This window comes from Physeter macrocephalus, chromosome 4 (genome assembly GCF_002837175.3).
Source record: "Physeter macrocephalus isolate SW-GA chromosome 4, ASM283717v5, whole genome shotgun sequence".
Lineage (NCBI taxonomy): Eukaryota > Metazoa > Chordata > Mammalia > Artiodactyla > Physeteridae > Physeter > Physeter macrocephalus.
In genome coordinates this window covers 131893651-131921629 of record NC_041217.1, presented here as the reverse complement: position 1 = coordinate 131921629, position 27979 = coordinate 131893651, and the positions used below count along the sequence as shown (strand labels likewise).

The window sequence follows — 27979 nt, the reverse complement described above, 5'->3', positions numbered from 1 at the left end:
ATGGAGAAAACCATTTACACAAAAGCAGGAAATACCAGACATGTTTGAGAGGGAAAGAGTAAATCAGGATAGTTGGAAAAGAGGTTTATATAGGGAGGAAGCCAAGTTGGAAGAGTACTTTGGGGCCAAATGTAGAGACCTTTGAATACCAACCAAGTTTACATTGTGTCCTAGAGGTCAGAAGTTAACCAAATTCTGGTCCATGATAAAGTTTTGCTGAATCTGCTGTGACCTGAGAAAAAATAAGGGCAATATAATGGAATTTTCATAATTCTAAATTTATGAGTTAGACTTCTATGTTCTGAGATGAATCCCTTTTCAGGGAGATTTTTTTATATTGAAGGTTAAAGATATTCTTTTATAAAATAGTCATGACAAGAGTTTGTTTACTTTCCCTTTGACTCTCTCCTTATTAGTCAACAACTATAGATAATCATTATATACTTTGTAGGGGGAATACTAGCATGAAGAGAGCTTAGAAAAATAAACCTTGAGGAATTTTACAAGTTAGGTTTTAGGTATTTGATAAGGATCTCAGTTGGGTGGTTGACATTGGGAATAGAAAGGAGGAGATGGGATGTGCGAGAGAGATAAAGAAAGATAAGAAAAGAATTGTGGTGATAATGAAGAAACAGGAAGAGCAGGAAGGGTGTATAGGAGATAATGAAGTCAAATACAGCAAACCAGAGTAAATCCTACTCTTAGTATGCACTTTAAGAAGTTAAAGAGTATGGTTTAGAGTCAGACTACTTAGATAAGATGCTAAGCTTGCTTTAATTTCTTGGATGTCAAATTTAACTAAGTACTTTAAAAGGTGATTGTGAGGAATGAAGGAGATAATGCCTATAAAGCATTTAGCACAGTTCCTAGCTCATAATAAATGCTCAGTAAATATTAACTATAATAGTACTTTTTTTCTTAAGATTTTGCTAATTTCTTTTAAAAATTTCTTTTAAAAAATCCTTTTTACATTGGTTAGCGGTTGGGAAATTTGTGATTGGGACAGAGAGAAGGGCTCAGATACAGATTTGGAAATAATCTCTATTGATTTTCATGGAGAGTTTGACCTCTGTTGACAAATGTTGAAGAAGTAAAGGACAATGGGGATGGGATGAATCTGTTAGAGAGGAGGTTATTGGTGAACATATAGCCCTGTATGGTACATGCAGAAGTCAGATTGGAAGGGGTTCAGGAGTACAGGTTTGGTGCCACAATGAGGACAATGTCCATACGTGCAAAACCTTAGCAGTGGGGCCCTATACATTGTTTTTGCTTATTTTTCCAGCCATATGGCTTTTAAAATGTGTGTGTGTAGGGATGCACTACTTAATTGGTTAATTAGTTAATAAGTGCTTTAATGAAGAGCAGTCTGAAGAGCTCTTTTATATTATACAATTAAATATTTCAATAAATGTACTAAGTGAAGTAATACCATAATATATAAACTACCTGAATAGTAGATTTTAAGAATCAGGCTATTATGTCACTTAAAATTTTCTTATTTCATCAAGGGACCAAAGGTTAAAGGAAAATGACCAAATATTGGCTATTAATCACACACCACTGGATCAGAACATTTCCCACCAGCAAGCAATTGCATTGTTACAACAAACCACTGGATCTTTGCATCTGGTTGTGGCCAGGGAACCAGTCCACGCAAAAAGCAGCACTTCTACCAGCCTAACTGATGCAAATCTGCCTGAAACAGTGAGTTGCAAATTTGGAAAAACACTTAATTTTGAATTACGCCTTTGATTTTAAGAAGTGTAAAGACATTTAGAAAATGTTGTTTTATTTGTCATAGTTCAAGAGATGATTATATCTCCAAATGCAGCATTAGCATGTTAAACAAGATATTTCATGGGGGGTTTTGTTTTGTTTTTTCAATGTCCTATCATTCTCCTTGTTTAAGATTATTATTTATTATAGAGGGCAAATTGTAGTATTGGGTATAATTTGGTGATGGAAGAAATTCCTTGGTGATGTAACCACTTAATTAAGCTGGGAGTTTTTATTAGAGATTTACTATTGAGTTTTTAAGTTAAGATTTGGTTATTTGTTTCAAAAACATTTTTTAAAATTATATTGGGTGTTTATGACTAGATTATGGATACTGCACAATTATAGAAGTTTTTCTTTTCATGTAAGGATGTATACTGAACAATTTAAAAGAATAAAAGTTTATGTTCCTTTGGGAGTCTTTAAACTTGCTTTGTAACATTTTACAGATTTTGGCCTGCATCTTCAAAATGCAAGCTAATAAATCTTATTTTCTTATAACACTAAGTGCTAGCTGATTTAAATTTACACTCATTGGACAAAAGAAAAAATAGACTGGGTACAGTACAAGGTTACAACACTAACGTATAGACATTTTCCCTGTTGTAATCAGTAATATTTATATAGCACAATTTACATAATAAATAGAATTAACAAAGTGGGAAGTTGCTTAGCATAGTGGTTAAGAACAAGGGCTCTGGAGTCAGGCTAGGGTGGGTTCAGGTCCACTTCTTACTTCGTAGGTGAGTCTTACTGGGCAGATGCCTTGACTTCTCCATACCTCAATTTTCTCATCTGTTGCTTGGAACTAATAACAGTTTCTAGTTCACAGAGATGTTGTGAGGATTAAGTGAGAATGCACGTGAAGAGCTAAACACAGTGCCTAGGGCAGAATAAATACTCTATGAATATTAATTGCTGTCCCTAATTTAGGCATTTTTAGCAAACATTGTTGCTTCCTGGATACTAGGTATTGTTCCAGGTGTGAATTTATTAAATAGTCCCAATATCTCTGGTTATTTTAACATTGCATAGTAACTTTCCAATTTAGTGTAATAGAAGAACTAAGTCATAAGTATGCCCTAATGTCTTGAGGGGGAGACTTTTGCTCTGCAGGCGCATTATGTGAATTTAATGCATACTTCTGATGGAGCCTGCTATTAGAGGAAAAATGCTTATGTCTCTTAGTCTGATTTGTATAATCCTATTGCTAATATCTTCAGTTAGGCCTACCTTTCCTCTCCTTCATCAGAGTCTCTTCAGTTATTCTGGTCACTCTGTGTCCTCACAATCGCATGCTTCACAATGCTCCTAGATTAATCTTTCTAAACCACTGCTTTGTTCCTGTTTTTCCCTCTTCTAAAACCTTCAGTAATTCCCACTTATCTGAGCCTAGCTTTGCTCTTAAATTTCCCTTTTGCTTGAATGTCTTTTTTCTCTGTAGAGCAATTAAAATGCTACCTTTTCCTTGAAGCTTTCCATAAGTTTTCGTTGGATTTGACCTCTAGTCTCTACATTCCTCCCATCTTTATAATATTTTATGATTCTCTTTTAATTCAGATAAACACATATTTATTGGTTCCTACTAGGTGCTTGGCACTGTGCTAGGTATCAGGCACAGACTGGGGAATGAGACAGTGTGTTTCTGTCCTCTTAGAGCTACAGTGTCCTATGGTCCAATATTCTGTCTTATATTTTAATTGTTTATGTTTTAGTTTATCTCTCTACCGGATTATAAAATCTGTAAAGGCAGGGACCATATGATCATCTTTACATATCTCTGAGCCTCTAGAAAGTTGACTTGATTAATTGTATGAATATTAAATTTTTTGTCTACCTGTTACCTTAGTAATTACTGTATTGGTAAGTGATGAATGTATGTGCTTTGCTAACACTTTGCTTCTTACTTGCTATTAATTTGTAGGTTCGTTGGGGCCATATTGAAGATGTTGAGCTCATTAATGATGGCTCTGGATTAGGTTTTGGAATAGTTGGAGGAAAATCGAGTGGTGTAGTTGTGAGGACTATAGTTCCTGGAGGATTAGCAGATCGAGTAAGTTGACCTTCTTTGATTTAATTTTGGTTTTATACAATTTAAATTGTATGGCTTGAAATGTAATTTTATAACATGGGTTACTAGGATACATGTTTCCATGACCAGAATTTAAGTATAGCTGAAAATGTTTTTTTCTATAAGTGTTAATATACACTCACTCTGCTTTATTTTAAAAAGCTCCTGGGGCTTCCCTGGTGGCGCAGTGGTTGCGCGTCCGCCTGCCAATGCAGGGGAACCGGGTTCGCGCCGCGGCCTGGGAGGATCCCACATGCCGCGGAGCCGCTGGGCCCGTGAGCCATGGCCGCTGAGCCTGCGCATCCGGAGCCTGTGCTCCGCAACGGGAGAGGCCATAACAGAGGGAGGCCCGCAGAGCACCAAAAAAAAAAAAAAATAAATAAATAAAAAATAAATAAAAAGCTCCTAAATCAACGTTTTTGGGGGTGTTGTTTTTTTTTTTTGGCCTGTGATTGACAGTCATCAAAGGAATCATTAATGGGTATTGTATGGAGCCTGTGCTCCGCAACGGGAGAGGCCACAACAGAGGGAGGCCCGCAGAGCACCAAAAAAAAAAAATAAATAAATAAATAAAAAATAAATAAAAAGCTCCTAAATCAACGTTTTTGGGGGTGTTGTTTTTTTTTTTTGGCCTGTGATTGACAGTCATCAAAGGAATCATTAATGGGTATTGTATTCTGAATATCTATATTATTTTCTCCCAGTGTATCTTTCAAGGTCCTAAATGTTAAAATCAGATGGTACAGCGATTACAAACGTTTATCTCAATATTGTTTGTGGTAAATTTCACTAGAGTTACAAATTTCTGGCATTATAAATAAAAATACTCTACCCTTCATTATTTAGCAGTGTTCAAACTGAAAGTGGGCCATTTTAAAACTTATCAACTGTTTCTGCTTAGTTTTACGTTGAAGAAAATGTTAAATACTACATTGAGTTTTTAAAAAGTAGTTTAGAAATTTGAAGCTACTTAATACAGTAATGAGTTCATATTATATAGACTGTCCATGATAATCAGAATGATTTGTAAATTTTACTGATTAATGTCTAGTCACATGTAAAAATTTATCCCTTCTGAAAAACATATAAAGTAAAAATGAACTTGCTGTGCACATTGCAGCTTTGAGGCAAGTTCCTCAGCTCTCTATTTCTAGTCAAGATTGCTCTACCTTGGGTTAGGACTCCGTGCTTCCATTGCAGGGAGCACAGGTTCGATCCCTGGTCAGGGAACTAAGATTCTGCAAGCCATGCGGCCAGGCCAAGAAAAAAAAAAGGTTGCTCTACCTTATACAAATTGTGGAGCTGTTAATATTCCTATTATCCTTTCAGCAGCTAAGTGTATTTATTTAGCGTAATGGCTCTCAGAGTTTTGTCTGTGGGTCCCTGAGTCTTTTGCAGGGCGTGTACAAGATCAAAACAACTTACATAATAATACTAAGATGTATTAGCCCTTTCACCATGTTGACGTTTGCACTGATGACACGCAAGCAGTGGTAGGCTAAACCTGCTGGTGCCTTCATGTGAAACAGGGCAGTGGCACACAACTGTACTAGTAGTCATTGCATTCTTCTCCACATGTGCTTGCCACCGCAACAGCAACAATGCCAGTCTCACTTAAGAAAGTGCAATAAAAACGAATTTAAGTAAATATGACCTTTAAGCACATGTCTTTTTAATACCATGTGACAAAATCGGATGTACCGTATAGCACTTCTGTCATGTACTGAAGTATGGCGGTTTTCTTGAGGGACAACATTTGTGAGACAAACTAGCCATGTTTTAATATGGAATAGCATTTTAATTTTTTAAATTTATTTTTTAATTTTTTGCTTTTTTCCCCAAAGTTTCTGAGATCTAATTTTTTGGAAATGCATTATTTTAGTTTCAGGATTACAGCATAATGATTTGATATTTCCATGTATTATGAAATGATCACCACAATGCGTCTAGTTAACATCCATTACCTCATAGTTAGAAATTCTTTTTTCTTGTGATAAGAACTTTTGAGATCTACTCTCTTAGCAACTTTCAGGTATACAGTACAGTACTGTTAACTACAGTCACCATGCTGTGGATTATATCCCTATGATTTACTTATTTTATAGCTGAAAATTGTACCTTTTGATCTTCTTCACCCATTTTGCCCACCCGTCACCCCCCTGCCTCTGGCAGCCACCAATCTAGAATACCATTTTTATTTTTGAAAGGATAACTGACAGAAAAATTATGATTATTCAGACTTGGTTGTTTGGTAGACAGTTCCTTGAAATGAATGAAGTGAGCCTGTTACCTCAAGGAAAAACAACTGACAGCATTTGTTGCTGATGATAAAATTTGAACTTTCAAGCAAAAATTAGAATTTTGGAAAAATTTGTGTTTTACCATAAGCTTGAAATTTTCCAATATTTAAATACTTCTCTGATTAGATTGTTGGTGATATTAATAAATATGATTTTTTAATATTGTATAATATATGTCAATATTTAGAAAATCTGCATAACTCTAGGAATCAGTATTTTCTGAAGATCAATGTGTAGTATGGCAAAATAATATATAGGTAAAAAATCCATTCAGAATTCAAGATTGATCAATAGATTTTAATGAAACAGTATCCTTAAATTTATTGATGTTGTTTCAGATTCCACATTGCAACTGATCTTTAAGAAATCACCACTTGTCAAGTTTTGGTGTGTTATCAAGGAATGGGCTGAAAGGGCTATTAAAATACTCCCCCATTTTCCAAATATATATCTGATTGAGACCAGATTTTCTTTATATACTTCAACCAAAGCAACATATTGCAATACACTGAATGCTGAAGAAGATATGAAAGATCAGCTGTCTTCTTTTAAGTCAGATATTAAAGAGATTTGTACAAATTTCTTTAAGAATACTACTCTTCTCACAATTTTTTTGTTTTAGAAAACATAACTTTTTAAAATAAAAAAAATCAATATGTAAAAAGTATATATTAATATATTACATATCTTAAATATTTAAAAAGTTTCTCTATGCTGTTTCCCAATTCAGTTGATATCAGCAGATATCAACAGAGAGAACTACATAAACAAAAGCTCTGAGATCTCAGTAATTTTTGAGATATAATTGACAGACAATAAATTGCACATATGTAAAGTATACAATTGGATGTGTTTGCTGGCGAGTCTGAAATCTTGTAGGGCAGACCAGCAGGCTGGAAACTCAGGCAAGAGTTGACATTAAAGTCTGGACTCTGAAATTTGTATGGCAAGTTGGCAGGGTTTCTGTTATAGTTTTAAGGCAGAATTCCTTTTACAGGAAACCTCAGTTTTTGCTCATAAAGTCTTCAGCTGATTAGATGGAGCCTATCCATGTTATCAAGGGTAACATTCTTTACTTAAAGTCAACTGATTGTAGATATTAATTACATTGACAAAATACCTTCACAGTAACATCTAAACTAGTGTTTGACCAAACAACTGGGCACCAGAGCTTAGCCAAGGTGACACATAAAATTTAACCATGATACCATCTATCACTACAGCCAAGAACATATTCACGACCCACAAAGATTTCCTGTGCCCTTTTGTAATCCCTATTCCTCCATCCTCAGTTATTTTTAAGAATGTAAAGGAGTTCTGAGACCAAAAAGGTTGAGAATGCTCGTTGTAGGGTCTTCAAAAGACATCTGTGGCACAAAACAAGTAATAATCTTTAAGGATTTTTTTGAAAATTTTTGAAACCTGGAAAGGGATGAGATATTGGGTATTTTGGCGTTTTTTCTCACCCCAATCCCCCTCCTTTAGCAATTTTAATAGACTTATTTGCTATAGTAGCATTTTTCAAGATGCAAAGTGGAGTAGTTATTATGAAGAACAAAGGGTCAAATAAATTTGGAAAGCACCAAGTTAAACAAAATCAAATAGATTTCTTTACTGTACATTAATGTACGTTATGAATTTTCACAAGAAGAATATGATGTGCAGAGTTTCCCTTTGTGACACTGTTGGTAAAAGCTCAGGTCTGATTTTCACCCTTTCCTGGAAGGGATTGTCACTGTTTCAGTTCTTCAGGATGGGGGGCATGTGCCTGTCAGAGTCATAATGGAGAAGCGAGTGTTTATGCCAGATATGGTCATCTGCCTAATACACATTATTCTTGTGTAATCCTCAGAACGGTCATAAATTTTATTCACAAATCATAGATATGGAAACTTAAGAAATTGCCCAAGGCTATGCAACTAAGAAATGACAAAAAGTCAGGATTGAGCCCATATCTGTTAGATTTACTGCTTAAATCTACTTATACAAAGTTGATCCCGATGTTTTGATTTTCCTGGTGTACACCTGTCCAGGGTTGGTCAAGCCTATGAGGGAATTGCCAGCTCTCACAGCAACATTGCTATTGGTCCTTTCCTGTAGGGAATATGATGAGACCTAAATATAGGGGACAGAGAAGTATTCACTTCTCTCTTCCCCTCATCCCAGCCAAATTGCAGATAAAATCGCTTCAACTAACTCTGCTTTGTTGCTAAATCTTTAGAGTTGTTGCTCATGTAGCCTGATCATAGCTTTAAAATTATTAAAGGCAATATTGCTTTTCATTAAAATGTACTCATGTTTTGACTGTTAATGCTCACTGTGGGCCATGGCAATCTTCATGGTAAGGGAATATGGATGTCTTAGGTCATTAGTTAGATGTGATTAAGATTGATCATAAAGTGATACCTACATTCTGCTAAAGGGGTTAACTAATACTACTTTCTTTAAAGACTGTAAAATTGTATAACAGAAAGTTAGAAAAAGCAAGTCAGTATTTCTTATTTAAAAGGGTTTCATAAAATAGCCCCTTGTATTTCCTTTTGTGTACAGATAAGTCAATATGGGGTAGAGTTGAGGGGGCAAAGAATACCTAACTGAGCCTAAAGAAGTATCAGAAATGGATGCATTTTGAGGACTTGCTGTAAGGAAGGCACTAGGCTAAAGCTTTTACATATAGTATTTTTTTAAGCTATTTATTTATTTATTATATTTATGGACTTTATTTTTGACTGCATTCGGTCTTTGTTGCTGCACGTGGGCTTTCTCTAGTTGTGGTGAGCAAGGGCTACTCTTCCTTGTGGTGCGTGGGCTTCTCATTGCGGTGGCTTCTCTTGAGCATGGGCTCTAGGTGCGTGGGCTTCAGTAGTTGTGGCTCGTGGGCTTCAGTAGTTGTGGCTTGCTTGCTCTAGAGCGCAGGCTTAGTAGCTGTGGCGCACGGGCTTAGTTGCTCCGCGGCCTGTGGGATCTTCCCAGACCAGGAATCGAACCTGTGTCCCCTGCATTGGCAGGTGGATTCTTAACCACTGTGCCACCAGGGAAGTCCCAAACATATAGTATTGAGTTTAGTGCTCACAACTCAATGAGAGAGGAATTTATCCCCATCTTACTTAAGAGGGATCTGAGATTTAGGTAGGATCAGTAACTGACCTGTGGCCCTACAGCTTGATCAAAGTAGTGCCAGGATTTGAACTTGGGTGTGTCTGACTCCAAAGCCTTTACTTGTCATTCTGCTGTCTACTGTCTCTACTGTTGTAAAGTAAATGAAGTGGAAAAATATTGACTTATATGGGTTTTATAGAAGCGTTTATTGAGAGCTAATTACAGTGAGCAATCAGTAAATGTAATCAGGGCCAATTCCCTGAATAGGGAAATTATATGGTATCGTGTAAGGGGAGCTAAAAGACCTATCTACCTGTAATCCTTAGGTACTTTCCAAAATTCACAGTGCCTGAAACATCTTCTGAGAATTCTGTTCAGCTATGGCAAAAATTTCAGAATTTTTCAGCAGTTAGAAGTTTTGTTTATTGTTTTTGGTTTTTTGTTTGTTTTTAAATAAATTGATATGGGCAGTGTAAAACTTTTTTGTTTTGCAGAAATCTCTTTTATGTGGTCTGGAGGAATTCTAGGGAAATCAGGTACATTGAGTTACCCTGTTGTCTCCCAAAGGTGATTATTAAAGCACAAACTACTTAAAAGTTGTCATGAATTATTGACTTTTTGGTATCAGGCAATTATAATATGAGTCCTATTACCTATCTAGTAACCTTTAATACTAAGAAGGAATGGAACCAACCAAGGATTGGAGAGTAGGCATGGACTATGAGGAATTTTTAGTCTAGAATAATAAAGGCCCAGCTTGAGGCCACTGAACAGTTGGTTATTCCCAGTAGTTTTGCTTTGAGTGTGTCTGTAAACTGGTATTTTCCTTATCCTTAAAAATCATTGATGAGGGCTCTGGAAATATGAGAAGGATAGGATAGATGTACTTATACTTAGTACCTTTAATTCCTTGAGGGAAAGAGCATTTTTTTATGGTTCTAGTAATATAAGTTATATCTTTATAAAAGCCTTGCAATATTCTTACTAGAAGTCAAGATAAAAGAATAGCAAATCATGGGCTTCCCTGGTGGCGCAGTGGTTGAGAGTCCGCCTGCCGATGCAGGGGACACGGGTTCGTGCCCTGGTCCGCGAAGATCCCACATGCCGCGGAGCGGCATGAGCCATGGCGCCATGGCCGCTGAGCTTGCACATCCGGAGCCTGTGCTCCGCAACGGGAGAGGCCACAACGGTGAGAGGCCTGCGTACCGCAAAAAAAAAAAAGAATACCAAATCAAACTAAACAAGGGTCTAAGTTATCCATCTACTGATTTTTGGTCAAAATACAGTATTAGGATTATTTTCCTTTGGAGATTCAAACCTGAGACACTTGCCATGAGGTTGACATTTATTTATATTTTTCTTTTCTTTTTTTTAAATGTGCATTCTTATTATTTATTTATTTAACATCTTTATTGGAGTATAATTGCTTTACAGCGTTAGTTTCTGCTGTATAACAAAGTGAATCAGCTATACGTATACATATATCCCCGTATCCCCTCCCTCTTGCGTCTCCCTCCCATCCTCCCTATCCCCCACCTCTAGGTGGTCACAAAGCACCGAGCTGATCTCCCCCTGCAATGCACCTGCTTCCCACTAGCTATCTGTTTTACATTTGGTAGTGTATATATGTCAATGCTACTCTCTCACTTCATCCCAGTTTACCCTTCCCCCTCCCCATGTCCTCAAGTCCATTCTCTACATCTGAGTCTTTATTCCTGTCCTGCCCCTAGGTTCATCAGAACCATTTTTTAATTTAATTTTTTTTTTTTAGATTCCATATATATGTGTTAGCATATGGTATTTGTTTTTCTCTTTTGCCTTTTGATTAAAGACAAATGATAGAAATGGCCTGGAATCAGAAGTGGTAATAATTTCATTTTGAGTTGTGGAAGTATTTGGTGCCATTTTTTAATTTTCAGAGAAACAAATTTGGTTTCTTTCTTTTGTAGCTCAAGCCTGAAATCCTTTAGGTTTTCAAATATTTTTTGAATTGAAATTATCATCTACAACAGCCTATCAGAGAACTTAAAAGTGCAGAGTAATAAATGTTTTTTAGCCAATAACTGCTAATTGGATTAAAGTATTTTTTCTTTAAAAAAAAACTATATGAATGATACTGTTAGTGTTTTCACTGTAATAGTGTGTTACCCTGTTACATCAGCTATTTGAATTTTTTGCCTTCCATACTGTCTTTTCCCGTATGCATAATTTTTTCTCTCTTTTGAAAGAATCTATGGGTTAATACATTTTATATTTCACTGTTGGATTAGCATGCTGTGACTTTGAATCTTGGCATAGCTATTTGTTGGCTATCATTGACTTATGATTTCTGTTAAAGAACAAAAAGGACTCTATACCTTTTAGTTTCCTTCCACAGTAGACAGGTTATGAAAGGAGAATATTGATCAGAAAGTATCAGTAAAATGCAATGTTTGGGACTACTGGACTTTTAAGAGCTAGCTGTCATTTTGGTGTCTTTCCTATCAATCTGATTATGATTGTTTTGCACTTATGAATTCCTTAGAACACCTGTTTTTCTGGAATAAGAAAATGTTTGACTTTCAGTGACAGGTGCAAATTATCTACATCATTTTATTTTATTTTTTATTGTTTTGCCGTACGTGGGCCCCTCACTGCTGTGGCCTCTCCCATTGCGGAGCACAGGCTCCGGACGCGCAGGCTCAGCGGCCGTGGCTCACGGGCCCAGCCGCTCCGCGGCACGTGGGATCCTCCCGGACTGGGGCACGAACCCGCGTCCCCTGCATCGTCAGGCGGACTCTCAGCCACTGCGCCCCCAGGGAAGCCCTTTCTACATCATTTTAAATCGAGTTGAGGTAATACAGGAAAAAAACAGTGCTTAGGAGGTGACTCTGTACTACAATGAAATGTCCTTTGTCCAAGCCAAGTATGAAAACACTCGCCATATTCTTTATTCTGTGGTCAGGCCAAAATTCTGTTCAAGAATGGTTTATTCACAGGGGCATCTTACCCTTATTTTTCATCATGAACACTTGACTGTCTCTTAAGTATTTGCTTGTTTTGTTTCAAGTCTGCTGCACTGATAAAAATAGAACATCAAATTATCAGTGCCTAAAGTAGAAATCCAGCAATTCTTTGTTCCTTTTTCTACAATAATTTCTTCCTTGCATCTATTTCTTTTCTAAGACTTTCCAAATGTTTCTGACTTGAATTGCATTTCTGTTTCATGGCTCCTCTTTGCTTGCAGTAGCTTCTAGTGCCTTCTGCAGAATTCACAACAAAGCATATAGTTTTCTACTCACTGTTTTGATCTAACACCTTCTTTCATACAGGTTTCTGCAAAATTGGAGAAAAGGAAGGATGGGGAATAGACTTTTCGTTTTAAGGCCCTCTCTCTTTTGCTCCTTTCCCTCCCTCCCTCCCTCCCTTCCTTTCCATACTTTTTCTTCTGAGTTCCATCTGTAACTTACAGATGGTGCCTCCCAGAGCCAGGAGTATGAAGCTTAGAACTGTACTAGCCCAGTGGTCATGGCTCTATTCTCAGGTTGTCCTTCTCTCCCAGGAGCAAAATATCTATTTTCATCTTCATTTTATTTCAAGCTTTTTGACAGTTATAGGAAATTTCTTGGAGACTAGGCAACAGTATATTTATTATCTACTGATATTACTTTGGAGATATCAAAGTATAAGACAAATGACTAAATAAGAACAGGTCTTCAGTGAGACAACTTGGGTTGAACTTTGGCTCTGCCACTTATTAGCTTTGTGATCTTGGTCAATTCTGTCAACCTTTTTGAATCTCGGTTTTCTCATTTTAAAGCTGTTCACTGAAAGAGATGATATATGAAAAGTGATTTTTTTCATCCTGTAAAGTGCTCTGGTGGTGTAATTTTTCATAACTGGCTCTGTTTACATTTTGGAATCTTTAATATATTGTAGTAAAGATAAGTAAAGAGAATTCAGACTTTCTGATGAAACAAATTTAGTGAAAATGCAGTGGATCAGCTATTCAAAAATTTCACAAATGAAGTAGAATGGAACTGATATACTTTTTGATGTATTATGTTTTAAACTTTTCCATGAGTGTAATATACAAACATATAAAAGCATATATAATGTCTGTGCACATTTTAAATAATAATAATAATCACCAATGTACCTATAATCCAGTTTAAGAGATAGACTGTTTTAAATAATAATAATAATAGTAATGATTACCCATATATATATCACCAGCTTAAGAAACAGAAGATTGCATATCCTTCCTCTAAACTCATCCAGAGTCATGATGTTAAATACCTTCTATATGCTCATGACTCCGAAATTTAAGTGTGTAGTCTGGACTTCTCTCCTGAACTCCAGACTTGTATATCCAGCTGCGTATCTGATATCCACTTGCAATGTCTAATAGGCATCTCAGACTAGACATCTCTAGAACTGAACTCCTGATTTCTGTTCCCACACATGTGTTCCTCTGTTGTTTTTTCTGTTTTTAATCTCAATAGCAACTCTATCTTTCCAGCTGCTTAGGCTAAAACCTTAGAGTTTTGATTCCATTTTCCCCTCACACCCCATGTAGAAGCTCTCAGAAGAGCCTGTTGACAGTTCATTAGAAATACATCTAGAATCTCACTTCTCAACACCCCAACTGCTAACCTAGTCCAGGCTCTTGTTGTCTCTTTCTAGATTATTGCATTAGCCTCCCAACTGGTATCTCTGCTTCTATTGTTTTCTCTCCTTTAGTTTATTTTCAGCACAGAGGCTGGAGTGATCTTGTTAAAAATAAGTCAGATCATGTCACTCCACTGCTCAAAACCCTCCAATGACTTCGCTTACCCCTGGCTCAGAGCAGATGCTCTATACTGCCGACCCCCTGGTAATGCTCCCATTGGTTCTTTTTTAAAATATAAATTTATTTATTTATTTATTTATTTATTTTTGGCTGTGTAGGGTCTTTGTTGCTGTGCGCAGGCTTTCTCTAGTTGTGGTGAGCAGGGGCTACTCTTCGTTGCAGTGCGCGGGCTTCTCATTGTCGTGGCTTCTCTTGTTGCGGAGCACGGACTCTAGGCGTGCAGGCTTCAGTAGTTGTGGCACGTGGGCTCAGTAGTTGTGGCTCGCGGGCTCTAGAGCTCAAGCTCAGTAGTTTTGATGCACGGGCTTAGTTGCTCCGAGGCATGTGGGATCTTCCCAGGACAGGGCACGAACCTGTGTCCCTTGCATTGGCAGGCAGATTCTTAACCACTGTGCCACCAGGGAAGCCCTCCTGTCGCTTCTTGACTACTCTCCTCTTTGCTCATTCTCTTCCAGCCACACTGACATCTTGCTGTTCCTCAAATGTGTCACTGGGCTTGTCGGCCCTTAGGGTTCTTCACTTTTTGTCGGTGGCCTCTGATCTGACTTTCTTCCTTTCCTGATGCCCAGGGCTTTCAGGTCTCTTCCTTACATATGTGGCTATTTTTACCTGGCTCTAGGCCATTAGGCATGAAGTGATACCCTCAAGCAAATGGCCATTTAAAAAATCTGGTTACTCTTTTCCTTTTGAACTCTCCTCCTGTGCCCCCCACCCCTCCCCTTCTTTTTTTTGTTTTACGAGGACTTCCTTTTCTCTGTTGCCAATTCAGCTGTTCCTTAAAAGTATTATATTTTATTCAGCATTTTTAGATGGCTTCTTTATCAGCCATTTTGCCACGACTCAAAGTCTGATGAATTGTTATTAACTAGTGAAGTTAGACCAATGATTTCTCATAATAATTTTCTTTCTTTTTTTCTTCCTTGGATTAAAGGATGGAAGACTCCAGACAGGGGATCACATCTTGAAGATTGGGAGCACAAATGTGCAGGGAATGACCAGTGAGCAAGTTGCACAAGTGCTGAGGAACTGTGGGAATTCTGTCAGGATGCTTGTTGCAAGAGACCCAGTTGGTGAAATTTCCATAACCCCTCCTACCCCTGCAGCCTTACCTGTTGCCCTGCCTGCTATTGCCAACAGGAGCCCCAGTTCTGTGAGTATACAAATTACTCTTTCATCGTAAATTCAGTACTGGGTGTGATTTACTGCAGGATTAGAAATGTTTTCCACTCCAAGTGTCGCATGGGTGTGAGTTGTGTCTCAGTGCTCAACAGGGAAGCAGAGAAAAGCCCAATTTGTAGACACTAGACAAGTTTGATTTTCTTTTTTTTGCCATTTCTCAGGGTTAAGTCATTCAACTTCCCTGAGCCTCAGCTACTCATCTGTAAATGGGAGAATAATAATACCTGCATTTCTATTTCATAAGATTGGTGAACAGATATCCAGATAGTGGAGGGGAAACTGTAAATACTGGTCAATATATGTGTGTTATCACTGATAAGAACAGATTAGCCAAAGGGAATAGACATTAATAATAATAATATTTATTTTGATTATTAACAATCATTACAGTTATATAATAATCATTACTATTAATCATTATCAAGCACCTGGAATTGTCTAAGTCATCTGAATTTTTCATAAGAATTCTGCAAGATAGGTCTTATCATCCACTTAATAGATGAGGAAAATGGAAGTCCAGATAACTTGTTTTAAAGGTCATATAGGTAGTAAGTTGGAAAGCTGGGGTTTGAATTTAGATCTTTCTGGTCCATTCCAAGTTCTTTTTTTGGTTTTTGTCTTTCAGTCTTATTAAGATAAAATCGACATACAACACTTTATAAGTTTAAGGTGTACAGCCTAGTGATTTAATTTTCATACATCATGAAGTGATTATCAAAATAAGTTTAGTGAACATCCATCACCTCATATACAATTAAAGAAATAGAAAAAATTTTTTTCTTGTGATGAGAACCCAGGATTTACTCTCTTAACTTTCATACATAACATACAGTGCTAATTATATTTATCATGTTGTATATTATATCCATAGTACATATTCATCTTATAATACAAGGTACAAATGGAAGTTTGTACCTTTTGACTGCCTCAGTCTGGTCCCCCTATCCCTCAGTCCCAAGTTCTTTCCAACCATCTCACAGGCTCTGAATCAAGAGATAATAAGGCAAAAGGAAAGAAATAGTTTTTAAAAGGATGAGCCAGGAAGAAGAAAAGAGAAGTGATTATGGTGAGAAGGGGGTGGGAAGCCACCTTTCAAATTCATTTGAGGAACCATTCGGTGTCTTCTGGAAAGCCTTTCCCTACTTGGAACCATGTGAGTGGAAGTTTTCTGTTGGAGATATTAGAATCATTTTTGTTTTCTTCTCCAAACTAGTTAGAACCATTTTCTTTTCCATCCATTCTTCTGGTTTTCTAAAGCCTTCTACTTTGTAGTGAGGGACCAGTGTAGCTGTGTGATATGTGAGAATTTGATGCAATCAGTTATTTACTTTCTATTATTAATGTTTTGAATTGAAAGCAAGGTATTATGTTTTTAGACACCTTACTCTTTTACAGAAATATTTTTAATTAGAAGACAAGAATGATAATCAGTTTTAGGTCAATATTTTTTGCTTACAGTAGTTAGTCTTACCATTTGTTTCTCACTTTTTCTTTACATTAAATCCTTTCAGATACAAATTTATGCTGAGTTTTTTCCAAGTGGCTGTATTAGTTTTCTCTTGTGGTATAACAAATGATCACAAACGTAGTGGCTTGAAGCAGTACCCTTTGTTGGTCCACAGTTCTGTAGGTCTGAAGTCTGGGTGAGCTTTGTTGGGCTCTTCTTAGAGTCTTACAAAGCCTAAATCAAGGTGTTGGCCTGGCTGGGCTCTTATCTGGATGCTCTGGGAACAGTCCATTTCCAAGCTCTATCATATTGTTGGCAGAATAGTTTCTTGTAGCCCTAGGACTGAAGTCTCTGTATTAATGGCTGTCAGCTAAGGACCTCTTTCAGCTCCTTAAGTCCCCGTGTTCCTTCTCACATGACCCCTCCTTCTTCAAACCACAAGTCCAGTCCTTATGCTTCAAATCTTTTTCACTTCCCTTACTGCCATCAATAGGAGGAAACTCTCTGCTTTTGAAGGGTGCCTGCTTAGATTAGGCTTACCTGGATAATCTCCCTTTTCCATGATATAAACACAGGAATGGCACCAGGGATCAAAAGTCATAGAGACAATCTTAAAATTCTGCGTACCACAGGTGCTTAGAAAATACTTGACAAACCATGCACAAATTGACTATGTACACAAGCTAGATAACTAAACGTTATATATAATTAAAATTATTTTTTCCTTTCAGGACAATTCTACTCTTTTTGAAACTTATGATGTTGAACTCATTAAAAAAGATGGACAAAGTCTTGGAATTAGAATTGTTGGTTATGTTGGAACGACTCAGACAGGTAAATGAATCATTTCTATTTTACATTTGGAAATAATTGTAAAGGATGTTAAGGTTTCTAGAGAGTAAAATTAAATCTCTGCAGATTTCAATTTAAACATTGAACAATAAAACCATGAATCTGTAATAGCAACCAATTACAAAAAATGATTAGAGAATCACAGTTTTATCTCAGTAGTTTTATAGCTGGCTTGATAGTCATTAACAAAAGAATTTAATTTATCCAACATAGTGTATAACATTTGAATCGTACCTCCTCTTGTTTCTAAGATAGATATATTTTGAATAGTGAGGCTGTTGCATATTATGACATTTTACGTGTGATAAAGTAAAATGATTACTGCATATATTTCATATTGTGAATGTCAAAAAAGTATTACTATTATGTTTAATTATCAAAAGAAGATAAAACAGATGCTTTAATTAGAATTATTTTTCTTTCATATAAAGGGAATACATTGTAAGAATAAATGCATGGCCCAAGTATCTCTGAATAATACTCCCTGAACTCCGACATGCAAAGCTTTGGTAACTTTCACTGTACGAGTTACTCTATTATGATAAGAAATCACTACAGTAAGGAAAAATAAATCTTTTTCACAAATATTTGCTAGTAAGATGAAAAGTTAAAGTTATGAAGTGTTCTAGTTTTTTAAAAATTGCAAGGTTAGAGAGTTAATTTTTTTTAAAGTTATTATTTTGCATATTTACAGCAGGTGGAAAGATTAAAAGTGCTAATGTATTCAAAGTCCTGAATGAAATTCATGTCAGACCACCTTGTGCTATTTTAGCCTAATGAAATAACTGTTTTCAAACCTTTAGATTTTTCTAAGTGCCACCATTTTTAGGTTCAGAATTTAAATGAGTTCTAAAGAGCTAAGTATGGGTTGTATAATAGTGTTGCAAAAAAAAACTGTACTGAGTAGCTCTTAATATGCTTTCTGGTTAGAGAAATCATAAACTTGTGGTTTATGAACCTTTATTACATTAAGTTTTCAAGTTGTAAACCTAGCGATATACATGCAGAGTAAAATGAAGTGAATGATAGATAACTGAGAAAATTTGATGTTTATGTTACTGAATAAGAAAAGAATCATTTTACTTCTTTACCCTCAAAAGAAGCTTTTGGGACTGGAGCAAGGGCTGTGGGAGCAGTGTTGAATCCAAACACTAGAACATTTTATAACTCAATATGCTTTTTAAACATGTAGTCTTTCAAAATAGTTTTCACTTTATTCCATTCATTGGAACTTTTGAGCAGTTGCTTTGCTTAGTTTTGGAGGGAGTAGAAAACTGAATATAAGAAAAGTCTATTCAGGGAGATAAACATGTAATAACTCTCAGTTGTTTGAGGATAAATGAAATGTATGTTTTATCAGAAATGCAAGCAAACTATCATCATATGGCAGATGAAAGACTCATTATGACAGAGGGAAATGGAGAATTCACAAAGAAAGAGGCATTTGTACTAAGCATGGAAAAGGAGAAGGATTTAGATAGAAGGGTTGAGATCGACAGGGATAAAATATAGAAAATACTTGGTGTTTTGGTGGAACATCATGAGTCTTGTGTGTATGGACTTCTGTCTTATTGGAGCAGTAGTTGGAAGATGAAGTAAAACAAGAAGTTTGGGGCAAATTATGGAGGTCCTTGAATGTGATTCTGTGAAATTTACATTTTATCATGTGGGTTATAGGAATCCATTGTTGTTTATATTCCTCTACAGACAGTATTTTAAGTTCATTTGAAATTGAGATAAAAATATAAAATCATCCAGAGCTATGGTCTTTCTTTTTCTAACTTTTCTTCCAGCCCTTGCCCATAGGCATGCATACTTTTTATATAGTTGTAAATTTTATATACATTTTATGATATATATAGAAGCTAACATGAGCAGTGAACTAAATGTAGGTAGACCTGTTGGGTCCCTCTTGGCTTAGTGCTGCTGAGAAATGATGAAGGTTTATGGCAAGTCAGCAGTGAGAAGGGAGATGGACCAAGAGAGAGAGTAAGACTTAACCTGAGCTCTCCTGAATTCCAGCTGATACTGGAATGCATTTCATCAAGGTTCCATTACTGATTATTTTTCCAAAAATAGGCATCAATCAAATCATTTCAAATTTGGGTCACTTGTTATGGTGACAGTTTGAAATAATCCATCAGTTTCTCTGCTTGCATTCGGAATAGTATTTATCAAGCCTTCAGTCAGCCCCTTTAGCTAATTAACCTCTTGATATGAATTTTGCAATCAAGGTCTAATTAGAGCTTTCTTCCTTTTTCCATATGTTTTGTGCACCATAGGAGAAGCTTCAGGGATTTATGTGAAAAGTATAATACCTGGCAGCGCTGCATACCACAATGGTCAAATTCAAGTGAATGACCAAATAGTTGCTGTAAGTAACTGCCCTCTGTTTTAGAATTGAATCAAGTTGGGAGAAAAAGTTATCATTATTATAATATATATGCAATGGGAATGGCTTAATATAGTCTCATGATGTTTTAAAAAAATTAAGTTTGTTAGTGCAGTGAAATCTCATTAATTTGGACTCTCATGGTCCTAAATTTTTTTTAATTAAAAAGAATTTTTTTTAATTGAAGTATAAGTTGATTTACAACATTGTGCCAATCTCTGCCGTACAGTAAAGTGACTCAGTTTTACACATATATACCTTCATTTTTTAGTATTCTTTTCCATTATGATTTATCCCAGGAGATTGGATATAGTTCCCTGTGCCATGCAGCAGGACCTTGTTGTTCGTCCATTCTAATTTTTTTTTTTTAAACTGCCTGTGAAGAAAGGAGTCACTAATGATATTGGCAGGAAAAAAATACTGTATATATATGTATATTATAATATACATACACATATATTTGAAAGATGCTCTAGCATTCTCTTATAAAACATTTCAAGCACCTCTTTGTGTTCTTTAAATTCATCAATTTTATATGCAATTAAGAGACCATTTACTAGAACTATTTATCTCTTTGTGAAAGCAGTTTTTCTATTAATAGTGATTTTGAGTATATACAAAATTGAGATATTTTTTGTTTTTGAGAATGCAATCATTGCCTTTTATCAATTTGGATTGTAATTGGTATTTCCTCCATTTAGTAGAAATTAGTTAAATTTTATAGTTTATTTTCATAATAATTTTGAAGCATGTATTTCTTCCATTTAGTAGAAATTAGTTAAATTTTGCAGTTTATTTTCTTTTTCTTTTTTTTTTTTTTTTTTTTTGTGGTATGCGGGCCTCCCCCTGCTGTGGCCTCTGCCGTTGCGGAGGACAGGCTCCGGACGCGCAGGCTCAGCGACCATGGCTCATGGGCCCAGCCGCTCCGCGGCATGTGGGATCCTCCCAGACCGGGGCGCGAACCCGGTTCCCCTGCACTGGCAGGCGGACGCGCAACCGCTGCGCCACCAGGGAAGCCCCTTCTTTTTCTTTTATAAATTTATTTTATTTTTGGCTCCATTGGGTCTTTGTTGCTGTGCATGGGCTTTTCTCTGGTTGCGGCGAGCGGGGGCTACTCTTTGTTGCGGTGCGCGGGCTTCTCATTGCGGTGGCTTCTCTTGTTGCGGAGCACGGGCTTTAGGCATGCGGGCTTCAGTAGTTGTGGCTCGCAGGCTCAGTAGTTGTGGCTTGCAGGCTCTAGAGCGCAGGCTCAGTAGTTGTGGTGCATGGGCTTAGTTGCTCTGTAGCATGTGGGATCTTCCCGGACCAGGGCTCGAACCCATGTCCCCTGCATTGGCAGGCGGATTCTTAACCACTGCTCCAGCAGGGAAACCCTACGGTTTATTTTCATAATAATTTTGAAGCATGTATACACACACAGACACACACATTTAATTTATTGATTTATACAGAAACAAATGTTTGTTGGTATAATTTGAATGTTTGTCCTTCAAGTCCATCTAAGGAAGCACCTTTCATGACCCTTGGCTTTTCCATTATTGGGTTTAGGAAATGTCTTGTGATTGGCAGTTTGGAGATGAGCGATAAAACTTTGGAGAAGATATTAAGGGGAAAGCTAAAGCAGTGGTTTGGCTAGCTTGAAGAAGATTGAGCGAGTAGGCCTGTTGGTCATGATGGACTTAAGAATGTGTGATTGGACTTGACTGAGATACCTTTCTTGCATGTGCTTTTTCAGAATACTAGAAAACCTAATAGAGGGAGATCAGTTTCTTCTGGAAAATATCACATAGTGATATATGGTAGAGGGGTGAAGTATTGGATGGCCTCTTCACTTTTAGTAATAATGGCTTCTAGTAATACATCTTGAGAGCTCTGTATAACAACTGACCACCTTTTATGGCACTTTGAATTTTGAATAGCATCAGAGATTAAGACCCTCTACCTCTACCTTTCTCAGGCTATAAGTTAAATGTATGACTTGTTTTACTACTAATTTTTCATCCTTATTCAAGAATACTTGCTTAGGTCTAATACAAATTATTTTGGGGATGAAACGAATTGCCTAATTTTATACTGCCTTGCCAGAATTAAAAGTGGTAGCTAACTTGGAACTTCTGTTTAATGTGTCTTTTAATGTTTTAGGTCGATGGTATGAATATTCAGGGTTTTGCCAACCAGGATGTTGTTGAAGTGTTAAGAAATGCAGGGCAAGTGGTACACCTAACCCTAGTTCGAAGGAAAACATCCTCATCTGCTTCTCCACATGAAGGGCCCTCTGACAGAGGTAATTAATTCCTCTGTCCCTCCCCCTACCTTGTCTGTGTTTGGAAGATCAGCTCATTTATGGAAGTTGTTCTATAAGTCTGGGAAGGAAAAACTGCCCACCTTGTGAAACGCAGCAGTGGAGAAGTGAATCAATTCATTTATGCCTTGAAGAGTTTCCTTTGCCTATTATAACGTTCCAGTCCAAATGTTAGAATGTGAACCCTGACATGCATTAAGCTCTGAGAGCTTCTATAAATGGAGATGGAAATCATTTTCCCAAAAACCTTCCAAATTTCATTTATTTCTTATATTTGAATAATAAAGCTTTGCCACATTTTGTTCCAGGGGCTCTCAGTTGTCTAATGCTTCGACATTTTGCAAACTTCAGGTTTCATATTACCTCTAATGATGTATTTGATTCTAATATTTCTTGATTTACTTTGTGAACTATAGCAAGAGAAAATAAAACATGGATTTCTATCAAGGACACTTTTATTTGTAAAATAATATTTGTTACTTTGATTCTAAGAATAGTAAATTTTCATTATGGAACAAATGCATAATTGTATGCATGACAATTTTTAATTATCAACTTATAAATGTAGATAGATCAACAAAATTTGGCAATCATGGGAACACATTCAATTTAAAATGAATGACTGGGGCTTCCCTGGTGGCGCAGTGGTTAAGAATCTGCCTGCCAATGCAGGGGACATGGGTTCGAGCCCTGGTCTGGGAGGATCCCACATGCTGCAGAGCGGCTGGGCCTGTGTGCCACAACTACCGAGCCTGCACTCTAGAGCCCTTGAGCCACAATTACTGATCCCATGTGCCACAACTACTGAGACCCGTGCACCTGGAGCCCGTGCTCCACAACAAGAGAAGCCACCTTAATGAGAGGCCTGCACACCACGGTGAAGAGTAACTCCCGCTCGCCACAACTAAAAAGAAAGCCCGTGCGCAGCAACAAGGACCCAACGCAGCCAAAAATAAATAAATAAATTTATTTTAAAAAATAAAAATAAAAAAAAAAATAAAATGAATGACTGGCAGGTCTGGGGCCCTGCCCCTTACACTTCTCAGGCCTGACCTTCTGGCAGCCGGGCTGCACGCTGAGCTGACATTGACAGGTCCTTGCAATGTGGCCGGATGTGTCCCCTCTCGTGACCATCATGGTGGCATACTGGCGACAAGCTGGACTCGGCTACATCCGATACTCCCAGATCTGTACAAAAGCAGTGAGGGATGCATTGAAGACAGGATTAAAAGCAAATGCCGAGAAGACTTCTGGCAGCAGCATAAAAATTGTGAAAGCATAAAAGGAATAATTTACCCTGACTACAGCTTAAAATGCTGCATGTTCAAGGTGAAGATGTGTGGGCACGTGTTATGGCAGATTGAAAATGATATCCCTTCATGGAAAGAAAAAAAACCTGTCTTGTTCATAGATTGACAATGCCAATAAATTAAAGTACGGTTCAAAAAAAATAAAATGAATGACTAATTATATAACTAGTGGATAAGAAATAATTCCATTAGAATTTGTTAAAAGTTGAATACATTTTTTCCCCTCCTCTGAAGATATAATGAGCCTAGAAATGTTTGCTTTCAACTGATATTAAATTGTATTTACATTGGAACTTCTTTAAAAATTTTATTTTTCATTTATTTATTTATTTATTTGGTTGCACAGGGTCTTAGTTGCAGCTCATGGGCTCCTTAGTTACGGCTCATCAGTTCCTTAGTTGTGGCATGCAAACTCTTAGTTGCGGCATTCATGTGGGATCTAGTTCCCCACCCAGGGATCAAACCCTGGTCCCCTGCATTGGGAGCACGGAGTCTTAACCACTGCACCACCAGGGAAGTCCCTATGTTGGAACTTTTTAAGTTTTATGTGGTAGTGGAAATTCTGCTGCTGAAAGATAGATGCCCTGTCAACTGCATTGTGTGTATGAAATTTAAAATTGCCTAAATAGTACAGAATGTACAAATGCTATATGGACCTTAAAGGTTTACATAAATATTTATACCATTATAATGGTTTTTAGTAGCTCTGATAGAGCCTTTGGCTTTAGTCTGCTGTATCAAGTGAACTATGGCATCTGCGAATTAGCAGTTCTTTACTGGGCGTGCCTACATTTTAAATTTGTATTGGGTTAGGTTTTGACTCTAAATCTGCACTTCTTCCATGGTTTGGGTGTCCTTCCTGTGTGTTTCACTAGCACCCTTTGAAGAGCACTCTACACTAGCATTTATCACACCGTGTTGTAATCACCTGTTTTGTGTGTGGCCACTATAATGTAGGGGAGTGGTTATGCCTGTGTCCCCTGCCCCATTGAACACATTTCTGTGTGCCTTCCTCATAGTCAGCATTTAAGTTTGTTTTACTGAAACAAACTGCACGGCTTCTAGCTCTTGTGCAGTACCTTCCTCTGCCATTCAAAATCTTACTGTCTTTTTCTCCTCTAAACTCTTATTTGCATACCTTGTATATACTTATTTGTGTACCAATTTGTATACTGCTTGTAGCGTACAACCAATCATGTATTGCTTTGTACTCTGCACACTGTTTAGTGTGTTACTCTTCTCCCCAAGCTACATTAGCAGCTTCTGGCTGGCATTTGTTTTGCTGGCACTGGGCTGTGCATTTAGTGTGTATCAAGAGATTAATGTTCTAAAAACTCCTGTGTGGTTTAAAATGTCATGTTAAGATCATAGGAACTTTTAACTGGTTGTATTTTTAAACTTTTTATTATAAAATTTTTTGAACATACAGGAAAATTGAAAACTAATGTAACAGATACCCACAAACCCACCATTTACATTCAGCAGTTAACATTTTGCCATGTTTGCATCATCTGTTTACCTTTTTCTGAACCATTTAAGAGTGAGTAGTAGATATCATGACAATTTAGCCCTACATACTTCAGTTATAGCTTCTAAAAATAGTCATGATATCATTATCACACCAAAGAAAATTAATAGTAATTCCCTAATATCAAATACCCAACACATATTTAAATTTTCCCAATTGCTCCCAAATGTCTTTTGTAGCTCCTTTTTCCACTTCCCTTTCTTCCCCTCAAAAACCTCATAAAATCAAGATCATTGATTTTTATGTATTGAGCCTATTGCATTGTATTATGCTTCTTTGGTTTCTTAATCTAGAAGAATCCCTTGCCCCTGCCTCCATGGCATAGACTTTTTGAAGGGATTTAGCCATTTGTCACTAGAATGGTACATTCAGAATTTGATTGTTTCCTTGTGGTGTCATTTGACTTGTTCCTCTATCCCCTATGTTTCTTGTGAGCTAGGAGCTAGAGCTAAAGCCTAAATTCAGGTTCAATATTTTTGATGAGAATACTTTATAAGTTACAGCTGGTTATTTAAAAATTACCTAAAATGATTCTTGTTCAACCTTTCTTGTGTTTAAGAGATACATAGTGACTGGCATGCTTGAGATTGAAAGCTTACTTAATTTAGCTAAGGAAGGAAACTCTGCAACCAGGGGAATACTCTCCCTTTTCCTTCCCATTCACAAGGTTACTTATGTAGAGTTGTTTGTAAAACTTATGATGATGTCATGCCAGAACCTAGGATTGCCCAGAGCAACGGAACCGGCTTCTTCTGCATATCTTGCTCCCTGCCCACCACAGCAGCAAGAACATATGGCCCCCAGTGTTCTCCTCCTTCCCCCCAGCCCCCAAGGCTATATTGAAAAGCATCTCCTCCTGCTTTGTCATTGACTTTACCTTGCTTTTCTCTTCCCATTGCCTAGTTCCTTATTCTTTTCAATACTACTACAAGTGTATTTTTTAATGAATTGAGTGGTTATCACAAGTGGCATTTTAAATAAAGGAATCATATGTGTAAGTTACCTGAAAAGTTTGTAAGGAGGTTGTGAAATGGGACAGTAGAGTGGAATAAGCTTACTTAAATATGGCCTTCATCTGATAGTGATTCAAATTAACAATTCTTATTTTAGGAACTGTGGTGGAACCACCGAAAACACCAGCCCTCTTTCTGACTGGAGCAGTGGAAAAGGAAACTAATTTCAGTGAAGATGAGGAAACTGAAGAAAGAATGGATAATCTAAAAAATGACAATATACAAGCCTTAGAAAAACTGGGTAGGCACAAAGCATTCAATTCGAAGCTTTCTCTCTTTATAGTTAATATAGTATGAGGAATTTTAGAGACATTTTTAGAGATATAAAATAAGATATTCTTAATATCAACATCTTAACACTTGTGGCAGTTGAGAATTGAGCATATTGTTGTTTAATCATTGTTTAATTATGTTGATTTTGAATACATTTTATTAGTGTGATAACTTTTAATCTTGTCGGCATTTTTAATTACTGCATATGTTAGCTTGTATCATTATCATCAATATAGCTATAGATATACAGCTGTCTGTATACATATAGCAGTATTTCCTTTTCACCATAACAATAATGTATACATTTTTATATATTTCATCAAATTTCCAGGTTGCTATATATTTATTGTTTAATTTTCTTTTTAATTGATGTGCAGCTTTGTTCTTGTGCTTTGTTCTTTGACACCTCGTCTACTCTAGTTGACTGTATTCTGTAAGCATGTTGAGTAACAGTCTCACACAGTTTCCTGTACAAAGGCACTCAGGGAAGCCTTGCCAATGGAATGAAATGGACTGCTTAAACTTCATCCATGTCCACGTTGGCTTTTGGCTTTGATTGCCTTCTCTTGGGAAAGAATGGCCTGAAGGAAGGAGTAAACCCCTTGTTCAAGTTTTAAAATTTCCTATAGTTTGGAAATTTAACTTGTTCTTTTTGACCCAAGTAGATTGCAGTTAATTTTTGCTCTTTAAATTCATGTGAACCCAGAGAGATATACAGTGAACTATCAGGTGAAAATCAAATACATTCTAAAGTTAGAAATATTTTTAGAAATATCTGCTCTTTTTGGATCAACCTCACTACCTTTTTTTTTTTTTTTCCATGAGTATAATTTCAGCTAAAGAGACCAAATTCTTCCAACTGTTATGAAGTTGACTCTCTTTTTGCTGTAGGGGCAGAACTGTTTTCCCTTCTCTTCTCGTTTTTTTGGCTGGTCTAATAATTAAATCAACATAAGACAGATTAACACAGGAGAAAAACTAATTTCCTATGTGTAAGAGTCCCATAAAAATATGAGCCCCAAGGGCAAGTTGGGCAATTGAGGCTTCTATGCTATCCTGAGTTAAGGAATGGGATAGGGGCCTGGACCTTCCAAGGGGAGGAGAGTAATTTACAGGATGATAAGAAGAGCAGATGTTTGGTAATTAGAAGTTTGCCCAGCCATGCAGATAGGTCTTTCAAATAAAAAAGTTATCTCTGGTAATAGCTGTCTTTCTGGTACAGGTTCCCTATCTAAATTCTTTTAGGTAGTTAAGGGAGAGGTGAAAGTTTTTCCTGAGTCTGCTGGGTCTTGATTGCCTTCAGCTGAAAATAATCCACATGCCGAAGTGGCAATATTTGGGGGTGGCATATTCTGCTCCCCTTCGTTGCCATTGGAATAATCGTTTCAGAGCATCATAATATTGATTTTTGTGTGTGATCATTTTGTGTAGCCAAGGATTTATTGAGCTGCTTAAAATAAATCTCTTTACTCTTGTACTCAGGCCTTTGTGCTGTGCTTTAAAACTCATGACTATGATTTCATTGTATGACTGAAAGGTAAAAATATAGTCAAAAGAATTGTAGGTGAAATATCAACATTATTTTATATGTGTATAAAATACC

General features: G+C 36.8%; 1 protein-coding gene across 14 annotated transcripts in view; it reads left to right on the top strand.

The window, feature by feature from the left end:
* PATJ (PATJ crumbs cell polarity complex component) overlaps positions 1-27979 on the top strand; it is a 363430-nt gene that overhangs the window by 19428 nt on the left and 316023 nt on the right. For all 14 annotated transcript variants that reach the window (XR_008617259.1, XR_008617260.1, XM_028489331.1 and 11 more), the window contains exons 6-12: positions 1512-1707; positions 3704-3832; positions 15012-15230; positions 17438-17540; positions 19841-19932; positions 22093-22234; positions 26201-26344. Coding sequence is in view for 12 of the 14 variants with exons in the window: in XM_028489331.1 (XP_028345132.1) it covers positions 1512-1707; positions 3704-3832; positions 15012-15230; positions 17438-17540; positions 19841-19932; positions 22093-22234; positions 26201-26344 (1025 nt within the window). In the remaining 2 variants the exon portion in view is untranslated. The remainder of the gene's footprint in view (positions 1-1511; positions 1708-3703; positions 3833-15011; positions 15231-17437; positions 17541-19840; positions 19933-22092; positions 22235-26200; positions 26345-27979) is intronic.